The 18,626-nt window shown below is 37.0% G+C and overlaps 1 protein-coding gene across 1 annotated transcript in view; it reads right to left on the bottom strand.

Annotated features, from left to right (window-relative positions):
* The window catches only part of LOC149007086 (protein MICRORCHIDIA 6-like), a 32,708-nt gene extending 21,365 nt beyond the window's left edge, over positions 1 to 11,343 (bottom strand). The window contains 5 exon segments of the mRNA XM_089166681.1: positions 337 to 371; positions 477 to 551; positions 9,223 to 9,667; positions 10,743 to 10,761; positions 10,864 to 11,343. Of these exon segments, the coding sequence (XP_089022807.1) occupies positions 337 to 371; positions 477 to 551; positions 9,223 to 9,658 (546 nt within the window). The 5' untranslated portion in view covers positions 9,659 to 9,667; positions 10,743 to 10,761; positions 10,864 to 11,343.
* Between the last annotated feature and the right edge of the window lie 7,283 nt (positions 11,344 to 18,626).

Raw genomic sequence — 18,626 nt, 5'->3', positions numbered from 1 at the left:
GTGACAGAACAAGAAATAGCTCAAATACAAAAGAAATGCAGAGTGGATATCTAAGACATAAAGTAGTAACTGATAAGGCATGTCAACAGCATTGACTCAACTGCAATTTTCTATTTCCGAAATCTCATTTGAAAGAAAGCAAAAATAGGTCACTATATTCACCAGCCCAGTTGACAGCACAAACTTTCTATTAGACAGACAAAGAAAACAAGTATTTTCTTTTCTAGATTTTCTACACTTTCTATCGTCAGAAGTGGCACAGGAAAATAAGGGTCTTAGAAACAAGGGGAAGGGAACAAGAGAACAATAAAGAGATCCTCAAGATAAATAACAAACCTCATCAATTGCATTATCCAGAAGCTCAGCTATTGCTGCAAGGAAAGGGAACAAGAAGTGGAAGTCAACATGAACACAAGTGGAATGCACAATTCGGAATATAGTGTAGGAAATGAAGTAGACATGCCAATTCTGCCTACCACCAAAAGCCCACTTATGGGAAGTTGCATTTGAGTGAAGAAACTTTGGATGAACCCGTAAATGATTTTTCCCACCTGCATGCCCAACAGTAGAGGGTTAACAGTCAACTGACAAGTGCTAGAGTCATACATGGATATTTGGAAATCTGGATTTGATTTGAATTCATATCCATTAAATCATACATTTACTTGGATAATCAAATATCTAGTCCGGATGACTGGATCCAGATATCTTTGCAATCCAATGATAATCACATAGTCATGTATCTGCTTTGAAAATAATCAATTGATATTATCTACAATTTTTTTGGATGAGTAAATAAATTCATTGACCAAAGGAGATAAGTGAAGGGGGGGAACAAGAGCAAAGCCCAACCAAAAGCAAAGAAGAAACAGAGCCTCAACAATCAGCACCGAGCCTTACAGCAACGCAGTAATGGCAAGCAGCAGGAAAAAAAAACTCAGAAATACTAGGCAAAATGTAATCTATTCCTTTTTCTTTATTGCAGACGTGACGTGACATAAATAAGGAAATCTCCATCAGCTTGGTAGTGTGGTCGCTTCTTCAACGACCATCATGGAGTTGAGTTATTGGGGTCTGGATCACCCTTACGTGCAACAAAAGGTCTTCCCTACTAGAGACCACCTAACCCACAACTGAAGGAGTTAAGGGGACAAGAGATGGAGAAGGGGCCAGCCAAGCTCTTCAAAAGATTGGAAATCCCCAATTCGGGAGGGTGCACCAGCATGACAAGAGAAGAGGAAGCAACAGACCAAATTGGAATGAGGGAAGCAGGGAGAGGGTCTTAGAAGGAGGGTTGGATCAAGGGGAGAAGAGGCCCATAGATCATAATGGATAACCCATCAGGGATCAAGCCAAAGGAGGGGTATTGTTGTAATGTGAGGAATTGCTCCTCTAAAAGTATATTATTCACAAGACCCCAATAGGGTATTTATAGTTACAACCTAGTTAAGTCCTATACTAAGTAGGAAAAGGAAATATAAAACAAATAGAAATAAAACTCTAGACTTATTAGGAAACATAATACTATTCTAATTAGAAAACCTCAGTCCATGTTTTCAACACTCCCCCTTAAGTTTTAGCATAGATATTTATCATGCCTAACTTGCTCATAATGTAATTGAATATCTTCATGCTCAAGCTCTTTGTGAGCACATCAGCCCGTTGCTCGTTTGAAGTAACAAAAGTGATATGGATCAGCCCAGCCTCAACCTTTTCTTTGATGAAATGTCTATCAATCTCAACATGCTTAGTTCTATCATGATGTACTAGGTTATGAGCTATGCTGATTGCTGACTTACTATCTGAGTATAACTGTATAGGAACCTCCAAATCTATCCCAACCTCTTGAAGCAGCCCTTTAAGCCATAGTACTTCACAAATGCCTTAAGCAATCGCCCTAAACTCGGCCTCAGCATTGGACCACGCAACCACATCCTGTTTCTTGCTTCTCCAAGTCACAAGATTACCTCCCACATATACACAATACCCAGAGGTAGACCTCCTATCATCTGGACATCCTACCCAGTCTACATCTGTATATGCCTCAATCATCAACTGTCCATTAGCTGAAATTAAAATTCCTTTTCCTAGAGTAGTCTTCAAGTATCTCAAGATCCAATATACTGCATCCAAATGTGAGGAATAGGGATCATGCATATACTAGCTAACAAGACTAACTACAAATGTGATGTCAGGTCTAGTGTGAGATAGATAGATCAACTTTCCCACTAATTTCTGATACTTTATCTTGTCAACTGGTTCTCCTTCATTTGAGTTCAAGTGTAGGTTAGGCTCAATAGGAGTCTCAGCAATCTTACATCCTAGCATTTCAGTTTCCTCAAGAAGATCCAATGTATACTTCCTCTGGGATAGAGATACACTACTAGTAGAATATGCCAACTCTAAACCTAGGAAATATCTTAGTTTTCCTATATCTTTGATCTCAAATTCAGTTCCCAAAAAATCTTTAATGCTGAAATATCATCCTCACTACTGCCTGTGATCACAATATCATCCACATATACTAAAATTATAGTAGTGTGGTCTCTTTTAATAAACAAAGTGTGGTATGCATTGCTCTGCTTATAGCCATTAGACATCATTGCCTTATGGAACCTTCCAAACCACGCTCTTGGAGATCGCTTCAACCCATATAAAACCCTCTTTAATTTGCACACTTTCCTATAAGTCTCTGTAGTAGAATATCCAGGTGGCATATCCATATATACCTCTTCTTGGAGTTCTCCATGCAAAAAAACATTCTTCACATCTAATTGTTGTAAACTCCACCCTTTATTAATTGCACATGAAATAATAGTACAAACTGTGTTCATCTTGGCAACGGGGGCAAATGTTTCCTAGTAGTCAACGCCATAAGTCTGCGTGAAACCTTTGGCCACCAATCTTGCCTTGTACCTTTCAACAGTCCCATCTACCTTGTACTTGATCACAAACACTCATTTGCACCCAACAGTCTGATTTCCTATAGGCAAAGTCACCAAGTCCCACATTTTGTTTTTTTTCGAGCTTGCATTTCCTCATCCATAGCTTCTTTCCAGTTTGAGTAAGATAATGTCTCCTGCCAAGTGTTAAGAATAAAAGTAAAGGACAAAGAGGAAATAAAACTTTGAAATTCTGGAGATAAAGACTGATATGAAACATAATTGGAAATAGGATGTTTGGTGCAAGTTCGAGGCTACTTTCTTAATGCAATTGGTAAGTCCAAAGTAGGATTAGAAGAAGGGTCAAAGACAGACTCACCTGAAGGAACGGATTGTTCAGGGCCAGGAACCAAAGCTTTTGACTGACTTGGTTCAGAAGGGGTCACTTGTTACTTTTTTTTATAGGTTTTTAAAGGTCTAGTCTCCCCCTGTATATCATCCACTAGCTGTTTCTATCCGGTCATTTCATCTTCCAAAGGAGGATCATCTGCAGGAATCTCAAGAGAAATATCGAAAGGAGGAATTAACATTGGAACCTCTTCACTAAAACTCTCTCCCTGAAGAGGTGTAGGGGAAAAATAAGGAATTTGTTCCTGAAACACAACATCCATAGAGAAGAAAAAACGACAAGAACTAGGATGATAACACTTATATCCCTTCTGTGTAGGAGGATAACCCAAGAAAATGTACTTTAACCCACGAGGATCTAACTTTCCATGAACATGGTAGTTCCAGATAAAGGCAACACATCCAAAAACCTTAGGTAAGACTGTAAAAACTGTTGTACCTAAAAGAACCTCAAGGGGACAGCATTGGTCTAAGACTCGGGAAGGCATTCGGTTAATTATATATGCCGCAGTAAGAACGGCTTCACCCAAAAATCGAAGAGGCACATGCATAGAAAACATGAAGGAACGTGCTACCTCAAGTAGATGTTTATTCTTGCATTCAGCAACCCCATTTTGAGGTGGAGTGTCGACGCAACTAGTTTGGTGTATGATGCCATGGTTTGCTAATGCTATGTAGGAAGGAAATGGGCCACCCAAGTACTCAGTTCCGTTATCCGTACGAAGGATTTTGACTGTCGCCCCAAACTAGTCCTAATCATATTATTAAAATTTTGAAAGCACGAGAAAACGTCACTTTTTTGGTGAAGTAAACCCATGTGGTCCTAGTACAACAGTCAATAAAGGTAACAAACCATCTATGACCAGATACAGACACCCACACATCAGAGTGAATGACTGAAAAAGAAATTTTACTACGTGCCTAATCTGTTTGGCCAAAATACATGCCTCACAATTAAAAATCATTCAAATTACACCTTTTAATTAGATCAAGAAATAATTTGGACAAAATAGGTAAAGGAACGTGGCCAAGACAACTATGCCATTGTAATAAGGTAAAAAGTGCAGAAGAAGTGGAACTAAAGACCGTAGAAAGAGTTGATGGGGACCCATCCATTAAGTAAAGCCCCCCTTTCTGTTTACCACTGCCAATCGTAAGCCCCATTTCCAAGTCTTGAAACACACAATGAGAAGGAAAGAAAGTTATTTTGCAATTCATATCATGAGTAAGGCTACTAATAGATAAAAGATTAGCCGAAAACTTATGAACATGCATAACATTAGATAAGGTAAGAGAAGGCGAACAGATAATAGATCTTTTCCCAGAAATAGGGGAGAGACACCCATCAGCCGTTCGAACATCCTGAGCATTAGGGGTAGAAGAATAAGTATGAAACAAAGTAGATGAGCCTGTCATATGGTCGGTTGCCCCAGAGTCGATTCCCTAGGAGGGATAAGTTAAATTGACATTGTGACAACCAAAAATACCTGTGTGGAATTGTGGATCAACAGAGGGAACTATGACAGAGGCTATACTCGCATTGGACGTCGGTACTGGAGAAGATGAGTCAGGTATGGACATCAACTGGCGAAGGTGTTGGAGCTCATAAAAGAGGTGATAGAGTACTCAGGGTGTCAAACCTGGCTTGATTTGTAGATGTTTGATTGTTGCCCTTGATTCCCTTTTTACCTCCTCCACGGGAATTTGTCGGACGTCCATGCAACTTCCAACACTTGTCCTTTGTATGACGCTCTTTTCCACAATACTCACACTTTATTGGAGGGCGAAAATTACCAGAACTAGATTTATTATTGCCATAACCAGCCACCAATGTAGATCTATCAGATGTTTGAGTGTATACCATAGCTGTCCATTGACTGTCCTCGGTATCTACCATGGCATAGGCTTGAGCCAGAGAAGGGAAAGGCTCTCTAGAAAGGATCTGTGTGTGAATTTGATCAAATTCTATATTCAATTCTGCCAAAAAATCATAAACTCTCTGTTTATCTTCCCATTGTTGATAGGCAATAGCATCTTCAGCATTCTTCAATGTAAACTTCTTATAGAAATCTAAAGTCTAGTAATATCTCTGAAAAGTGTTATAGTACAGAGAAAGAGGAAGGTCCTTCTGCTGTAACTGATTGATTTTCCATCTAAGTTCAAAGCATTGTGCATCATTGCCAACTCTAGAGTATGTATCTTTAGTAATTTTCCAAATAGTTGCCGCATCAGGGAGGAGGAGATAACTCTCTGCTATGCTAGATTCAATAAAGTTGATGAAAAAACTCATGACCAAGCATTCATCTGTATATCACTTGAAAAGTTGCAAACCAGGTGTGGAAGGTTTTGAGAAGTCCCATCAAGATGGCCAATAAGACTACGAACACCAACAATGAGGGAAACTAAACGATGCCATCTAAGATAATTTGTCCCATTAAGTTTCACAGTGGTTATCTGAAATGGAGAAAACTCACAATCCTTATAAATAGAAGACATGGGAGACTCTTCAGATGTACCAGATAAAAGAGATATGGGATCAGCCATCATCGCAAGGAGAAATTATTTAAATTTACAAATAGCCCCCTGAATTTTTTTAAAAGTACGAAAAAGTCTTTGACATTGTTGAAAATTGCAAACAAATCCCTGAATTTTTTCAAAATTACGAAACAGTATCTGTAACTATCCAAATTTGCAAAAGTTGTCATTACTTCTATCACGAACTATTGTTGACTACAGAATAACTCTCACTCATTCACGTGAAAAATATCTCCTCAGGTAACCTCCAATAGATATATTGTTGAACCAAATTACACCAGAAAAGTTTTCAGGAAAGACTGGAGGGACACAATCCGTCCGCTTAAATACCAGACTCCTTAGACAAAATTTTCCTAGACATGCACTTAATCACCCAATATACATTTCAGGGATACCGGAAAAGAAAACAAACACGTGAATAACGACTTCAAAAAAAAATTTCTACAACACCTCTGTAGGATGAAAACAAAACCTTACTCTAATACCATGTTGTAATGAGAAATTGTTCCTTTAAAAGTATATTATTCACAAGACCCAATAGGATATTTATAGTTACAACCTCGTTAAGTCCTATACTAAGTAGGAAAAGGAAATATAAAACAAATAAAAACAAAACTCTAGACTTATAAGGAAACATAATCATATTCTAATTAGAAAACCTCAGTCCACATTTTCAACAGATATCCTAACCAAGTAGGATTGGTAGGAGGGGCTGGGGTGAGGGCCAAGGGATTGAAGAAGGAATAGTGGGCAAGGGCCAAGAAAGCAAGGCAAGAGAATGGGCCAGGGGGTTATTGAGGGCATATGCCAAGCCCACAATAGGTGAAGGGGAGAGGGAGAAAGATCAAGCAAGGTGAGGTTTGGTTTGATAGATGTGAGGGACACGACGGCGGATGGAGTGATAGGCAATCATAGACGTCAAACAAAATGATTGCAGGAGGAAGAAGGTTGCAGGAAGGTCAACTTCAAAAGGTGCAAGGAAAATCGACTAATTTGCAGAAGTAGGGGAGTTTGATTTAGGCAAGACCGCAGCACAAAAAAAGTAAGAGGTTTGCAAGGCTGGGTTGATTACATAAGAAGAGACAACTCCCCAGAGGGAACATTATGTTTTGAAACAAGAAAAGGGTAAGGGTTTGGGTTATTTGCAAGATGAGATGAAAGGGCTCAATTCATCTTGACGAAAGGAGTAAAGGTTGCAAAACTAGAGAGGCAAGGGGTAAGGATCAAGAAGGTTGACTAGCATATTGGGAAAAGAGAGCAAGGTTGAAACTTGCAACAAGAGCATGCTCCAAAATGAAGCGGGCAAATAGGTTAGCAATCCCAAGGGAGAGATGGTATCTTGTTTGGTGCAAGAACCATCCCGACAAAAGGGGCCCAGGTCAGCCACAGCAACCAGAGGGCCTGCAAAGGCGTTAATAGCAAAAATTAGCAATGCAACACCATTCATGGCAGAGGTATGGCCCTTCTATGTAGTGAAGGTAGGAAGCCATTAGTTGACTTGGCAGGGGACCTAAGGCCAGTTGCCCACATGCCCTTGACATCAACGACTATGGCGGGGAAATCTTCTACAGCCATGATTAGGGGGCAAGACTATTGGTGAAGTGATGAAGGAACATGATATCTACATCATGGAGCCAATGGAGGTAAGACAGGGGTGGCTTGCGACTGGCGACAAAGAATCTTTAGCTACAATAAAGGTATTCGTAATGGCAATTGATGTGCTTGGGGTGACTTCAACAACAAGCAAAGCAATAGAGGCAAAGATGAGCATAGCTGCAATAGAGGTAGAAGAGGCACAGTCCTTGGTAGTAGAAGCAGCATAAGACTTGCAGAGTTGTATTGTTGAGAGTGATGACATAATACTTTGCAAAAGCTACAACAGGGGCGATCTAGTCATATTCACCAGCAAATTGAATATAATTTCCTTGTCATCTTCAATAGAGATCAAAGAGGGAGGATCTTAGGGCCAGGAGTTGAACACAGATTCAAGCATAGGATAAACAATCCTTCCTTCTTATACAAACATTCGAGCACAGGGCGAGCCCGATTATTGAACCAATCAACTGACACAGTCAACATTCTAAAATTCCAAAGGAAGGTTTGGCAAAGAAATCCACCACCAAAGAGAGTGTAGTGGACCTTGGGGGGTTTAAAGAATGGCTCCCAATGGTAGAGGAAGATAGGTTTTCGTTACCTGCCGACTACGGGGTCCTTAGTAGCAATAAACTGGAATTTAAAGATGAAGAGATCATTATCAAGGATAAAGGCTTCCAGGTTATCACAGAGTTTTCATTGCTTGGAGAGCAAGGAGTTGAGGATGTTGAGGGAGGATGAAGCCATAGGAACTAACCTCCAAGGGCAAATTGCCATTTCAGTAGTCCAAGTTCAAGCGAGGAGGCAGGGCAGTGTGCTCGAACTGAAAGGCCATCTTCGATGGGGATGGGATGAAGCTGAGGTTGAGACCAATGGAAAAGGATGATTCAAGGGGAAAGATCAGGGAGGACCAAGGGTGGGAAGCAGTGGGGGGAGAAGCAAAGGGAGGGGGAAGGGGAAGAGAGGAGGTAAGAGGCAGTGGTCAACAGGGATCATCAAATAATTTCATTAGAATAGGGAAGTGTTCAGGTCGAATATCATTAATGGGTTATTTTAGATTGATAGAATATTATTGGACCAGAGTGGAATCTATGTAAATTATTCATATTGTCTATAATTATTATGAACCTAGGCTTTTATTTTTGGTAAAGGAACCTAGGCTTTATATGTATTATATAATTGCAGGTTATTTATATGCCCACTAATTTTTTCAGAATCAAGATTATAAATACTACTAGATTCAAATGCAGATATCTGAACTTGACTTATACGAATTAGGATAAAAGATAAAAATCTCCACCCCCTTTGGAACTTGGATAACAGATATGTTAATTGGGTGCTCCCACTTATGCCTATCCAAACTACACAGTGCATGAATGCTAACAATAAGCACATAACAGGAAAGAACTAATCTAAGAATTAGCACAGTCAAAGCCTTTCATCCAATAGTTATATATATCCTTAAGTCCACATCTTGGTAAGAGAACAAGAGTTGAATGATGCAAATTTTATGACACATTATAAAAAAGAGACTCTATGAGGAGACAAATTTCTCAAACTGCAAACACTAATTTTCAACTAAACCAGTCTACGTGTCTCCATCAGGACCATCCAACCTCATGACCTGGAAAGCTTACAGCTTGTTGGTATGAGCACAATGAGTAAGCAGGCTTTTAAAGGATATAACAAATTATTTATTAAACCTCATCTTCATAAATAACTTTTCAGAGAGAAATGCAAGTGAACATAAGAAGTGAGCAAACGAAGGCATGTAATTATGCTATAGTAGTTAATAGTTAGATACTCTGAAATAACGTTTTAGAAGACTGCTTGATGTCGTAGTCCCCAGCTCTCCAAAACTGACGACGAAGTGGCACAGAGAATCCAGGAGATGCTGAAGAAAGGCTGGAGCCATCAGTTAGAAAAGCTCCTTGATCCAATATAGAACCAGCATTTAAAATGCTTGAAGGTAAGTCCTCTGCACATTGACCAGCACTTAAGGCACTTGAACTTCTGTTTTCTACAGAGACTTGTCTTGCACTATAGATATTGTCTTTCTGAAGTTGGATCTGTTTGGCTTTAATGCACTCTTTAAGGCAATACGTACTTTGAACTGAACCTGGCTCTTGTTTGATAGCTGTGGGACCTGTCTCTGAACCCTGCTCTTGTTTAATAGTTTCCCTTGCTGTTGCCCCCACCTCATCATCACTAGTAAGATCTATGAAGTCCGTGAAGCTCATCCTGGGGGGCTGAAATGGAATAAAGGATGTTAGAATTGATTCTTTTTTTCTTCTGTGAGGGTGGAGAAATGGGAAACCTAAGAGGAGCAAAATTGTATACTTTAACAAATTTAGATAACAAAATTCAAATAAATTGGAGGGTTGTAAATGAGTAGACATCCATGTAACAGATGGATGATGATATCCACATTGAATCCTAACAATAGGAACAATAACACTGCTCCCCAGATACAAAGTTTGAACCACCAAAACATAAAGGTGGTTACTGTAACTGATGCCATTGTCTACAGGGAAACCATGGGCAGCCTAAGCTGTAATGACAACTTCATCAACACAACAATTGAGAAAAAAAATTTGCTGACTGTATAACCCAAAAAAGCTTGTAAAACACCACTAGAAATGAAAAGTTCTACATGTTTACAACCGGAAATGTACTAAGATCAGCCACAAAGAAGACCATGAGAGGGGCATCTTTCAAAGGGAAAAAAGAGAAAGTGGGAGGGGGATGGAGAGTCAAGCATCAGACAGATAACTCACACTAGCAAGACATATGGCTTATACCCTAAACTTTCAGAAGGCCTCTCAAATTTCACATTTCAAAACAGATACCGAAAAGTAAACTCAGGGTACACCAACAAAACAAAATTAATGGAGAAACCCTAATTCACAATAATCTTAGTAACCAACTGCATTTAACCATATCATCTCAATCTTCAATAACTAGTGATGTTTTAAGGTCTAACATGCAAGCAATGAACAAACTCCCTCCACATATAAACTAAAACAAGACAATCCCAATAGAAAGATCCAAACAATAGAAACTAAACCTAGTGGAAAATTGAAAACATAGAATATCATAGAAGTAGACCTTCCAAAAAGGAAGACTCCCAACAGCTAAAAGCTGGTCTCAGAATCAAAATAATAAACAACAAATGTTCATGTACATTGGGAGCATTTGTAGCAAAATAAACATCTATCAACTTTACACTACTACAAATGCCCACATGCAATCATCAAAACAAATTTTCCAAACATTCCCAGTTCTAGGGCAAATTTTGAGAAAATAAAGGAAGGGAAAAAATACCTACAACATCAAGGGCATACTGTGTGGAGAGAATTCAGAAGACAAGAGTGAAGATTAGTTGTCTGAGACAAACCACAACACAAAAGCAAAAGCAGGTTTATATAGTCAATATAAAACTCACGTGCTTTATTGTTTGACAACTGTATTCCACCTTTTGACAGCTGTCATTAAATCTTTTCAAAACCTACAGCTGTGACTAATACTTGAATTAGGTCCTTTTATATAAACTTCGGGAAACCACCATTAAATGAGAACTGAAATCTCCGTGCTTAAATCTGACGGCGGGAGCCGGCCTCACTTCAACCGAAAATGGTGTCTTGACGACTCTCAAATCTCAATGCCGTATCTGCGAGCTTCCTCGGAACTCGACTTCAAGCGTTATTCACGGCAGAACACCTCAACTATCGACATTCGCAAGGCTGCGGGAGGTTATGTGAGGCGGCTGGACAGTCCGTATCGGAAAGAACAGAGTGAAGTTGAGAATCTGCTATTTTCCGTCCGATTTGAACAGGATATATAATATGTCAACGGAATAGCGAATTCTGAAGAGAGCGTCTCTTTGATGGAATAAAGGAGGGAGAAGTAAGTTTTTCATTATCAAAATGTGGGTTTGTTTGTTTGGTTGGCTTTTTTTATAAGGAAATATTTGTTTACATGACAAAGCAATTTTATATTTGGGTAATTTTCATCTGGACTCCCTAGGTTTTATCTATGTCATTTTTAGTCCAAATAAATGGATACTTTGCATCTCCTCCCCTGAGGTATCCAATAAGATCATTTAAGGACAAATTGCGATTTTTATGACCAGAATACCCTCATATCTATTCTTCCGTAAGATTTGATTCATATCTTTATAATAAAATCCAACGGTGAAAATCAAAAGAGTGGCTCATTTGTAAAACTTATTTTTTAGTTTTACATTTTAAGGATTTAAAGTTTGTTAATTTACAAATCAAACCCTTATCTTCAACCCACGCCCAACATAACAAGCCTACAAAAATAAGGAAATCAACCCACATTCTAGCCCAACCAATGAATCATAGTTAACGCACAATTCTAGCACAAGAAGTAGTTTTGATCTCTCACTTTTGGTTTTGTTATTCCCATTGTGGCTACTGGCTAGTTTATATCCCCAAACAGAAAAACCTAAACCCAATTGAAGAAAAAAAAAAAAATTTGATGCACTACAATAACAGAACACATAAAGAAGGGGGTCCTTTCATCTCCCTCCCCTGCTTGGGCTGCTCCTTGAAGATTCCCACTTTCTGGAGACAAACTGCGTGTAAAAGAATTCGGATTTTGGAAATGAAAAGATTGAAAGGAAGAAGTGGGTGTTAGGATTTGGAGATGGGTTTCGTGGAATAAGCTATTTGGTAGGTTCAAATGGATGCAGAAACAAGGGAGGAACAAACACAGTTTCTTCGGGGACGAAGACATGAGAAAGCATTTTTTTAAAATGCGAATGTGAATTCGACCTCTCTCCGGAACTAAACAAGGAACTCTTCCTCCACGATGAACTCATATTGGATGATGTGGGCCGCGCCGCCTCATCTGCTGGACATCTAAGTTGGTTCGAGTGGTAGTTGTTGCTTCCATGGTGTCGACTGGGCAGAGAAAGGTTTCAGAAAGTAGTGGTTCTGTTGAGTTTTGGGACTGTGAATTGCAAGTTTCTAAGAAGGCTCGTTTCTGAGAGCTGGGTAAATAAGGGGTGATTTTGTAAATTAAAGAACTTTGAATTCTTAAAATGTAAAAATAAAAATTAATCTTTACAAGTGAATCCATTCTATTTGATTTTATATTAAAAATTTTAATAATTAATAAATTTACAAGATGCAAATACCCCTTTTGATTTTCACCGTTAGATGTAACTGTGAAGACATGATGCACATCTTACGGTATAATAAATATGAAGGTATTTTGGTCATAAAAATCACAATTTGTCCTTAATTGACCTTACTGGGATACTTCGGGGAGGCATATGCAAAGTGTCTATTTATTTTGACTAAAAATGACATAGATCAAACCTAAGAAGGTCCAGATAAAAATTACCCTTTATATTTTTAAGTATTCTTCACCTTGTGTCTTAAGGCTGCCTATGTTTGCAAACGTGGGGTGGAAAAAAAAAGGAAAAAAAAACATGTGAGCTCTATGTGTAGGGAAAAATATCTTATGTTGTGCACATACACTTAAATGCCAAACAATAGGCTAAGAAAACAAAAAAATTACAAGTCTATTTTTAACTTTTTAAATTTGAAATCATGCTATAAAATTTCAATCTATTGTTTGGCATCTAAATGCATTAGCATAGCAGATGATGTTTTCTATACACATGTGCGGTGATAGAGAAACAAATAAAATTTATGAAAAAAGTGTTAATTGTGGGTCTCACATTTTATTTTTTCGCACTTTTTCATTTAAAAAAACTTGGATTGGGAAAGTTGGGTTGCCACCTTAGTGGACAAGGAAATTTGTCTCTAACTTTTCAATCCCAATCAACCAAACAATCTACACTTTTAAGATTTATCGGAAAAGTAGAAAAATTTTGTTTTTTTTTCAATAATTTTCTCACCCCTTTTTTCCCACCCCACTTTTATTCCAACAAACAATCGCAGTCTAATTGACCAAATGGCACTTGAACCTTTTAGTTGAATATTATCAATTATTAACCCCGATGGGTGGCTTAGTTGGCAAATGACCAACACTTCCACATAAGAGGTCAAAGTTCGAATCTTCTTGGGGCCAATGGCGAATTTTATATTAATTATATAAAAACTCCTCTGATGATGTAATCGTGGTGTGTGCAAACAGGCCCGATGAACCTCAAATCCGTGGATTCATCCTAAAAAAACTATTTGATCAACGTGATTTTTGTGAATGTGCAAATGTATAACATCTTTTTTGAAATCTCTGAATTTCACCCCTTTCCCATAAATATACAGATTCACATTTTTAGTGTAAACAAATGAATCTCTATATTTAATGAATTTAGAGATTTTTTACAACCAAATAGGTATAATTCTCAGATTCATTAATCCAAATATTTGAAATCTCTGGATTAATGTAACCAAAAAGGCCCTTAGATATTTTTTTTAAAATCTTGAATTACCTTAAACGAAAAAAGTTATTTTAATTTAAATCTCAAATCATTCTCAATTAATATTATTGTTAAAGCTTTAAAAAACAATCCTTAGTTGCCTTAATAGTTAAAATTATAAATTATCTTCAATGAATCTTATTCCAATACCTTTAAATATTCCTTATGTGTTTTAATTTAGATATCTTTCTTTCATTGGGAGGAAAAAAGAAGAGAACAAAAAAATAAAAGTAAACCTAAGTAAGAAGTATAGATTTATTTTTGGGATAATTACTATTGCCCCCTTGTATTTTGGTTTTATTACTAACCAAACCTCTTTATTTATGAAAATACTGTTGCCCCCCTCACTTCTAACGGTGTTAAGTGGTTGTTAACATCAAATATGTAATGTCTATTTTGCCCTTCATTCAAATTAAGAAGTTAAAAAATATGACATTACCCTCATTTTTATAAACTATATTGAATGTCAACTATATCCTTAAAATCTTATATTTTACAATAAACTTTGGCTTTGGTGGGACCACACACTTTGTACAATGGTTAGCATATATTAGGAGATCTTCAATTTTCAACTTTGAATTACATTTGATATTTCATAAAATTTTAGTTTATATTTCAAGTTTTATTTAATCACATATTTCCTTTATTTGGCGATTTCTTTTTAGAGAAAAAAAAATCAAGTCTTTTATTTATTCAGTAGTTTTTTTTTATTTATAAAATTTAATTTAAATTGAATTTTCTCCATAGTTAATTAAGGATAGTATTATAACTTGTGAAAGAGTAAATAAGTAAAGAGATAATTGTAGGGTTATTTTTGGGTTTTTGAAAAAATATATAGATGCCACATCATTAGTAAACTAACTGAGCTTAATGGAAGGGGACATTAGTAATTTTAGACAAAGTTAAAGGTTGGATTAACAATTTTAAAAATAGAGGGGATAAAGTAGTAATAAAATCATAGTACAAGGGGGCAACAGTAATTACCCTTTATTTCTTTTATTATTATTATTATTTTAATGAAAAAGAAGCGTATAGATAAAGAACACAGGGGTATTTTGAAATTTTAATAATAAAATTAATTGAGAGTAATTTAAGGATTTAACTACTAAAATAATTAAGGACATTTTAGGTTATAATAATAATATTAATGGAAAGTAATTTAAGATTTTAATTACTACATAAATTAAAGGTAATTTAGGATTTAAACCAAAATATTTTTTGATACACCTCCAGCCATATTCTCATACGGAGCCATCCACATTTGCCTTATTAAAAGGAAGTGAATCATCGGCAAATAATAGGTGCGAAATCGCAAGGCCCGGATGACGAACATGAACACCAATAAGGGAGTTCTCACATTGAGACTGTTGAAGTAGAGAGCTAAGTGCATGTGAACAAAAACACAAACAATGCCAATCACAAATGGTCAGCCTGATGAATCTTGCACTTGTTACGACCTATCCTCCTAGCGGTCCATTAATTATGTTGGAATATGCTATTTGAGCATGAGTGAATGTGAATGAAAATCATTCATATGGAGAGTTTGTGGAAATAATTGTATGGAATACTTATGGACTTTTTGGTGTTTTACCTCCCAAGGTGAGTTCATGAATGGAGGGTCATGAGACCTTTTATTTCCTAACAACAAACTTTTCATTTCCATAAGATAATTATGGAGGGTTTTGGGGACTCTTGATTTCCCAATAAATTTATCGTTTATAGCTTGGTTATTAATGTCTAAAGCTTTTCATTTCCATAACTTATTTAATTAAGTTTGGTAATAAGTGATTATGACTTTTTCATATAACAAGCTAGTTAAAGAGACATTGACATCATCTATAAATATTATCCGGATGCATCAACCATGGATAAGAACTTTAAAGGCCCCAACAACTGACAACATAAAAATTATGGGTTGTGAATTGTCCTACTTCAACAGAAGTAGATTATAAACTACTCTGCTATTCTGCATCTTATTGACGAGACTTCCTCTAGCATTGAAATACAAAGCGGTTACAAGAGGATTTTGGGGATCTAGGGTTTTATTGGATTTTATTGTTTGTAGGGTTTCTTGTTTTAAAAAATAAAATAAAGTTGGTTTGATTATTACACATTGGGTTTATTTAACTTAAAGATTAATTAAGCCAAGGTTCAATATTTATTACGGCCACATGGTGTTACACAAACAACTAACAATGGGTTGTGAATGGGTTCAATACTGTTTATAAACTTTTCGCTAGTTTGCATCTTATTATGGCATCCTTGGTGTTGCATATGTTATAAGAGGATTTGGGGATCTAGGAGTTTTTCTTTGAGATGTTTGTCTGCTTTTCTTTTTTCTTTTTTATTTTTAACAAAAAATCTGGCTTGACTCTTACACATTGGGTTCATGTAGGGTTTATTTAACTCTTTGGTACGACTATAAATCTTTGAATTTCACCTCATACCCATAAATATACAAATTCACATTTTTAGTGTAAAAAGATGAATTTATAGGTTTCATGAATTCAAAGATTTTCACAACCAAACGGATATAAATCTCAGATTCATTAATTCGGATAGTTGAAATATATAGATTCATGAGGGTTTGTTTGGTTATGTGAGTCTGAAGATTTCAAATCTATGGAGTCATAATTCATAAAATTAATTGTTTGATTAATTTATATATGTGGACTAAAATTGTGAATTCACTAAGAAAAACTATTTAGTTGATGAGGTTTTTGGGAATGCTCAAATCCAAAGATTTCACCCTATACTCATAATTCATAAATCTATTTACGTTTTTAATGTAAAAAGACGAATCTCTAGATTTCATGAATCCAAGGATTATTACAATCAAATGGGTATAAATTTGGCATTCATGAGTCAAAATATTTGAAAATCTCTAGATTCATGTAACCAAACCGGCCATAAACCGATCAAACCTAGGGGACACCTTCCCGAGCACACCGGTTGACACGGATGGGTCGATCAGTGCGTATAAGGAAAAACCGGAAATCTGCGTCGTTAACGACGCGTGCCCAATGACTTGAATGCCCCCAATATTTCCACGTAATACCCCGGAAATAAATCTCCCGCCGAATAACGAACGATTCATATTCGAGCGTCCATTTAAACTTCACTTTCCCACTGCATCATACCAAACAAATTTTCTTCCCAGTTTTACAAGTTCGCCAATTCTCGCGGGACATGTATTATTTGGCCAGACGCTTCTGTTCCATGCGATTTAGTGATGGTGGTAGCTCGAATTTTCTGATTCATTCGGCATCGATTTGCTGAATATATCAATTCCATTGCGTTCTCCATTTCCGATTATCTAGTCCCTTCGTGCAAATGCACGTCATCGAGCGATTGTCATTTTATTGCTCGGACGCAGTTACGACCTAAATCGGAAATTATAGCTCGCATCTCATTCGACGCTTGAAATTTGGGTTTTCAGGTATACATGAGATTCCCTGTTTCATATTCCTTCATGCGTCGAGATTCTTTGTTTCATGCTTTGAATATGCAGATCTTACTAATCGGCGAGGCTATTTTCAGTTCTCCATTGAAAGTAAAATTATTATTTCTATATTTCTCTTGACTGCATTATCTTGTATAAAATTTGACGCTATTAATAAAATTTGACGCAAAAAAATAAAAATAAAATTTGACGCTATTTACTTAGAAGAAGTTTTAAGATTCCCGGTGTAGCTCAGATCCCAAAATTCAAAAGACTTCTGAACTATTTTCATTTTGTTTAATGGGATGATAGAATGGAAGAGACTACCTGTCAACTAGTCCTTGAGTTTTTGGTGGTGTTATTGCAAGCCTTGAGAATTTTAAACTGGCATTCCTTTTCTTTTCAAAAATCTAAAAATTTCACAGGAGCTTCATTTTTCTGATTGGCATCCATCGGTCTGAAATGGTGTTAGAAATTATAGGAAGGTCGGAAGTCAGCAAGCAAGCTTTCTTTATTTTTTGTGGGTGATTAAAAATATAATATAAAGACCTAGAAGGGAAAGAAGAGAGAGTATAAAAGGGGGGGGGGAGAAAGGGGAGTTGTAAGCCAAGCTAAGAGTGTCTGGAAGTAATTAACAATGACCTATCAAGAACCCAGGTAACAACAACATGTCTGTTCCTTGGGATATCTACAAGGGCCTTATGAGGCAAACATGAAAACTTGGAGTTAACATCATTACTGATTGGTGGATCTAGATTTGGTAGTCTGTCTGTGGAAGTTTCACTCCATCCAAATGTGCAGAATGCAGGGACCTCAGGAGAAGTTTCCTTATAGTGTCAGCGATTGAAGAACCTCCAAAAGTAGAACCAAATGAGTAGCACTCAATGTCTAGGGGCTGAGGGCGCCTAGATCTAGGCCAAACAAAGGAGACAGCAAGAAGCCAAATGGTATGGGTGAAAAGGGCAAGCAAAGAAGAGGTGAAAGATGGTCTCATTGTAGGTACAAAAGATGTAGGATGGGTTGGTTGGAATGGAAATTATGGAATGGTGGAGCTTTCTGTGTTTTTGATAGTTGGCTGTCAAATTTTGCTTGATTTTGGTGGACGGAAAACATGCATGGTAAGCTTAGTTGAGAAAATGATCATGTTTGGCTTGACAATTGTTTATTTTTTTTTTTGGGGGGGGGGGCATCATACTCTTTATTAATAAGTGAACAAAAAGTGAATCATTTCGTTTGAATGCTTAAAGGCCATATGCTGCAATGCTATCAATTTTGTTGTGGAAAGATGCATAGGATCAAAGTCAAGTGCCCCTTGGAGACTGGTTGGGGAAGAAAGCCATAGAAATAT

The sequence above is a fragment of the Hakea prostrata genome, chromosome 8 (genome assembly GCF_041222555.1).
Source record: "Hakea prostrata isolate BN-2017 chromosome 8, UWA_Hpros_2, whole genome shotgun sequence".
NCBI classification, from domain to species: Eukaryota; Viridiplantae; Streptophyta; class Magnoliopsida; order Proteales; family Proteaceae; genus Hakea; species Hakea prostrata.
Note: the sequence above shows the minus strand (reverse complement) of the source record. Positions and strands in the feature narration are given on the sequence as shown.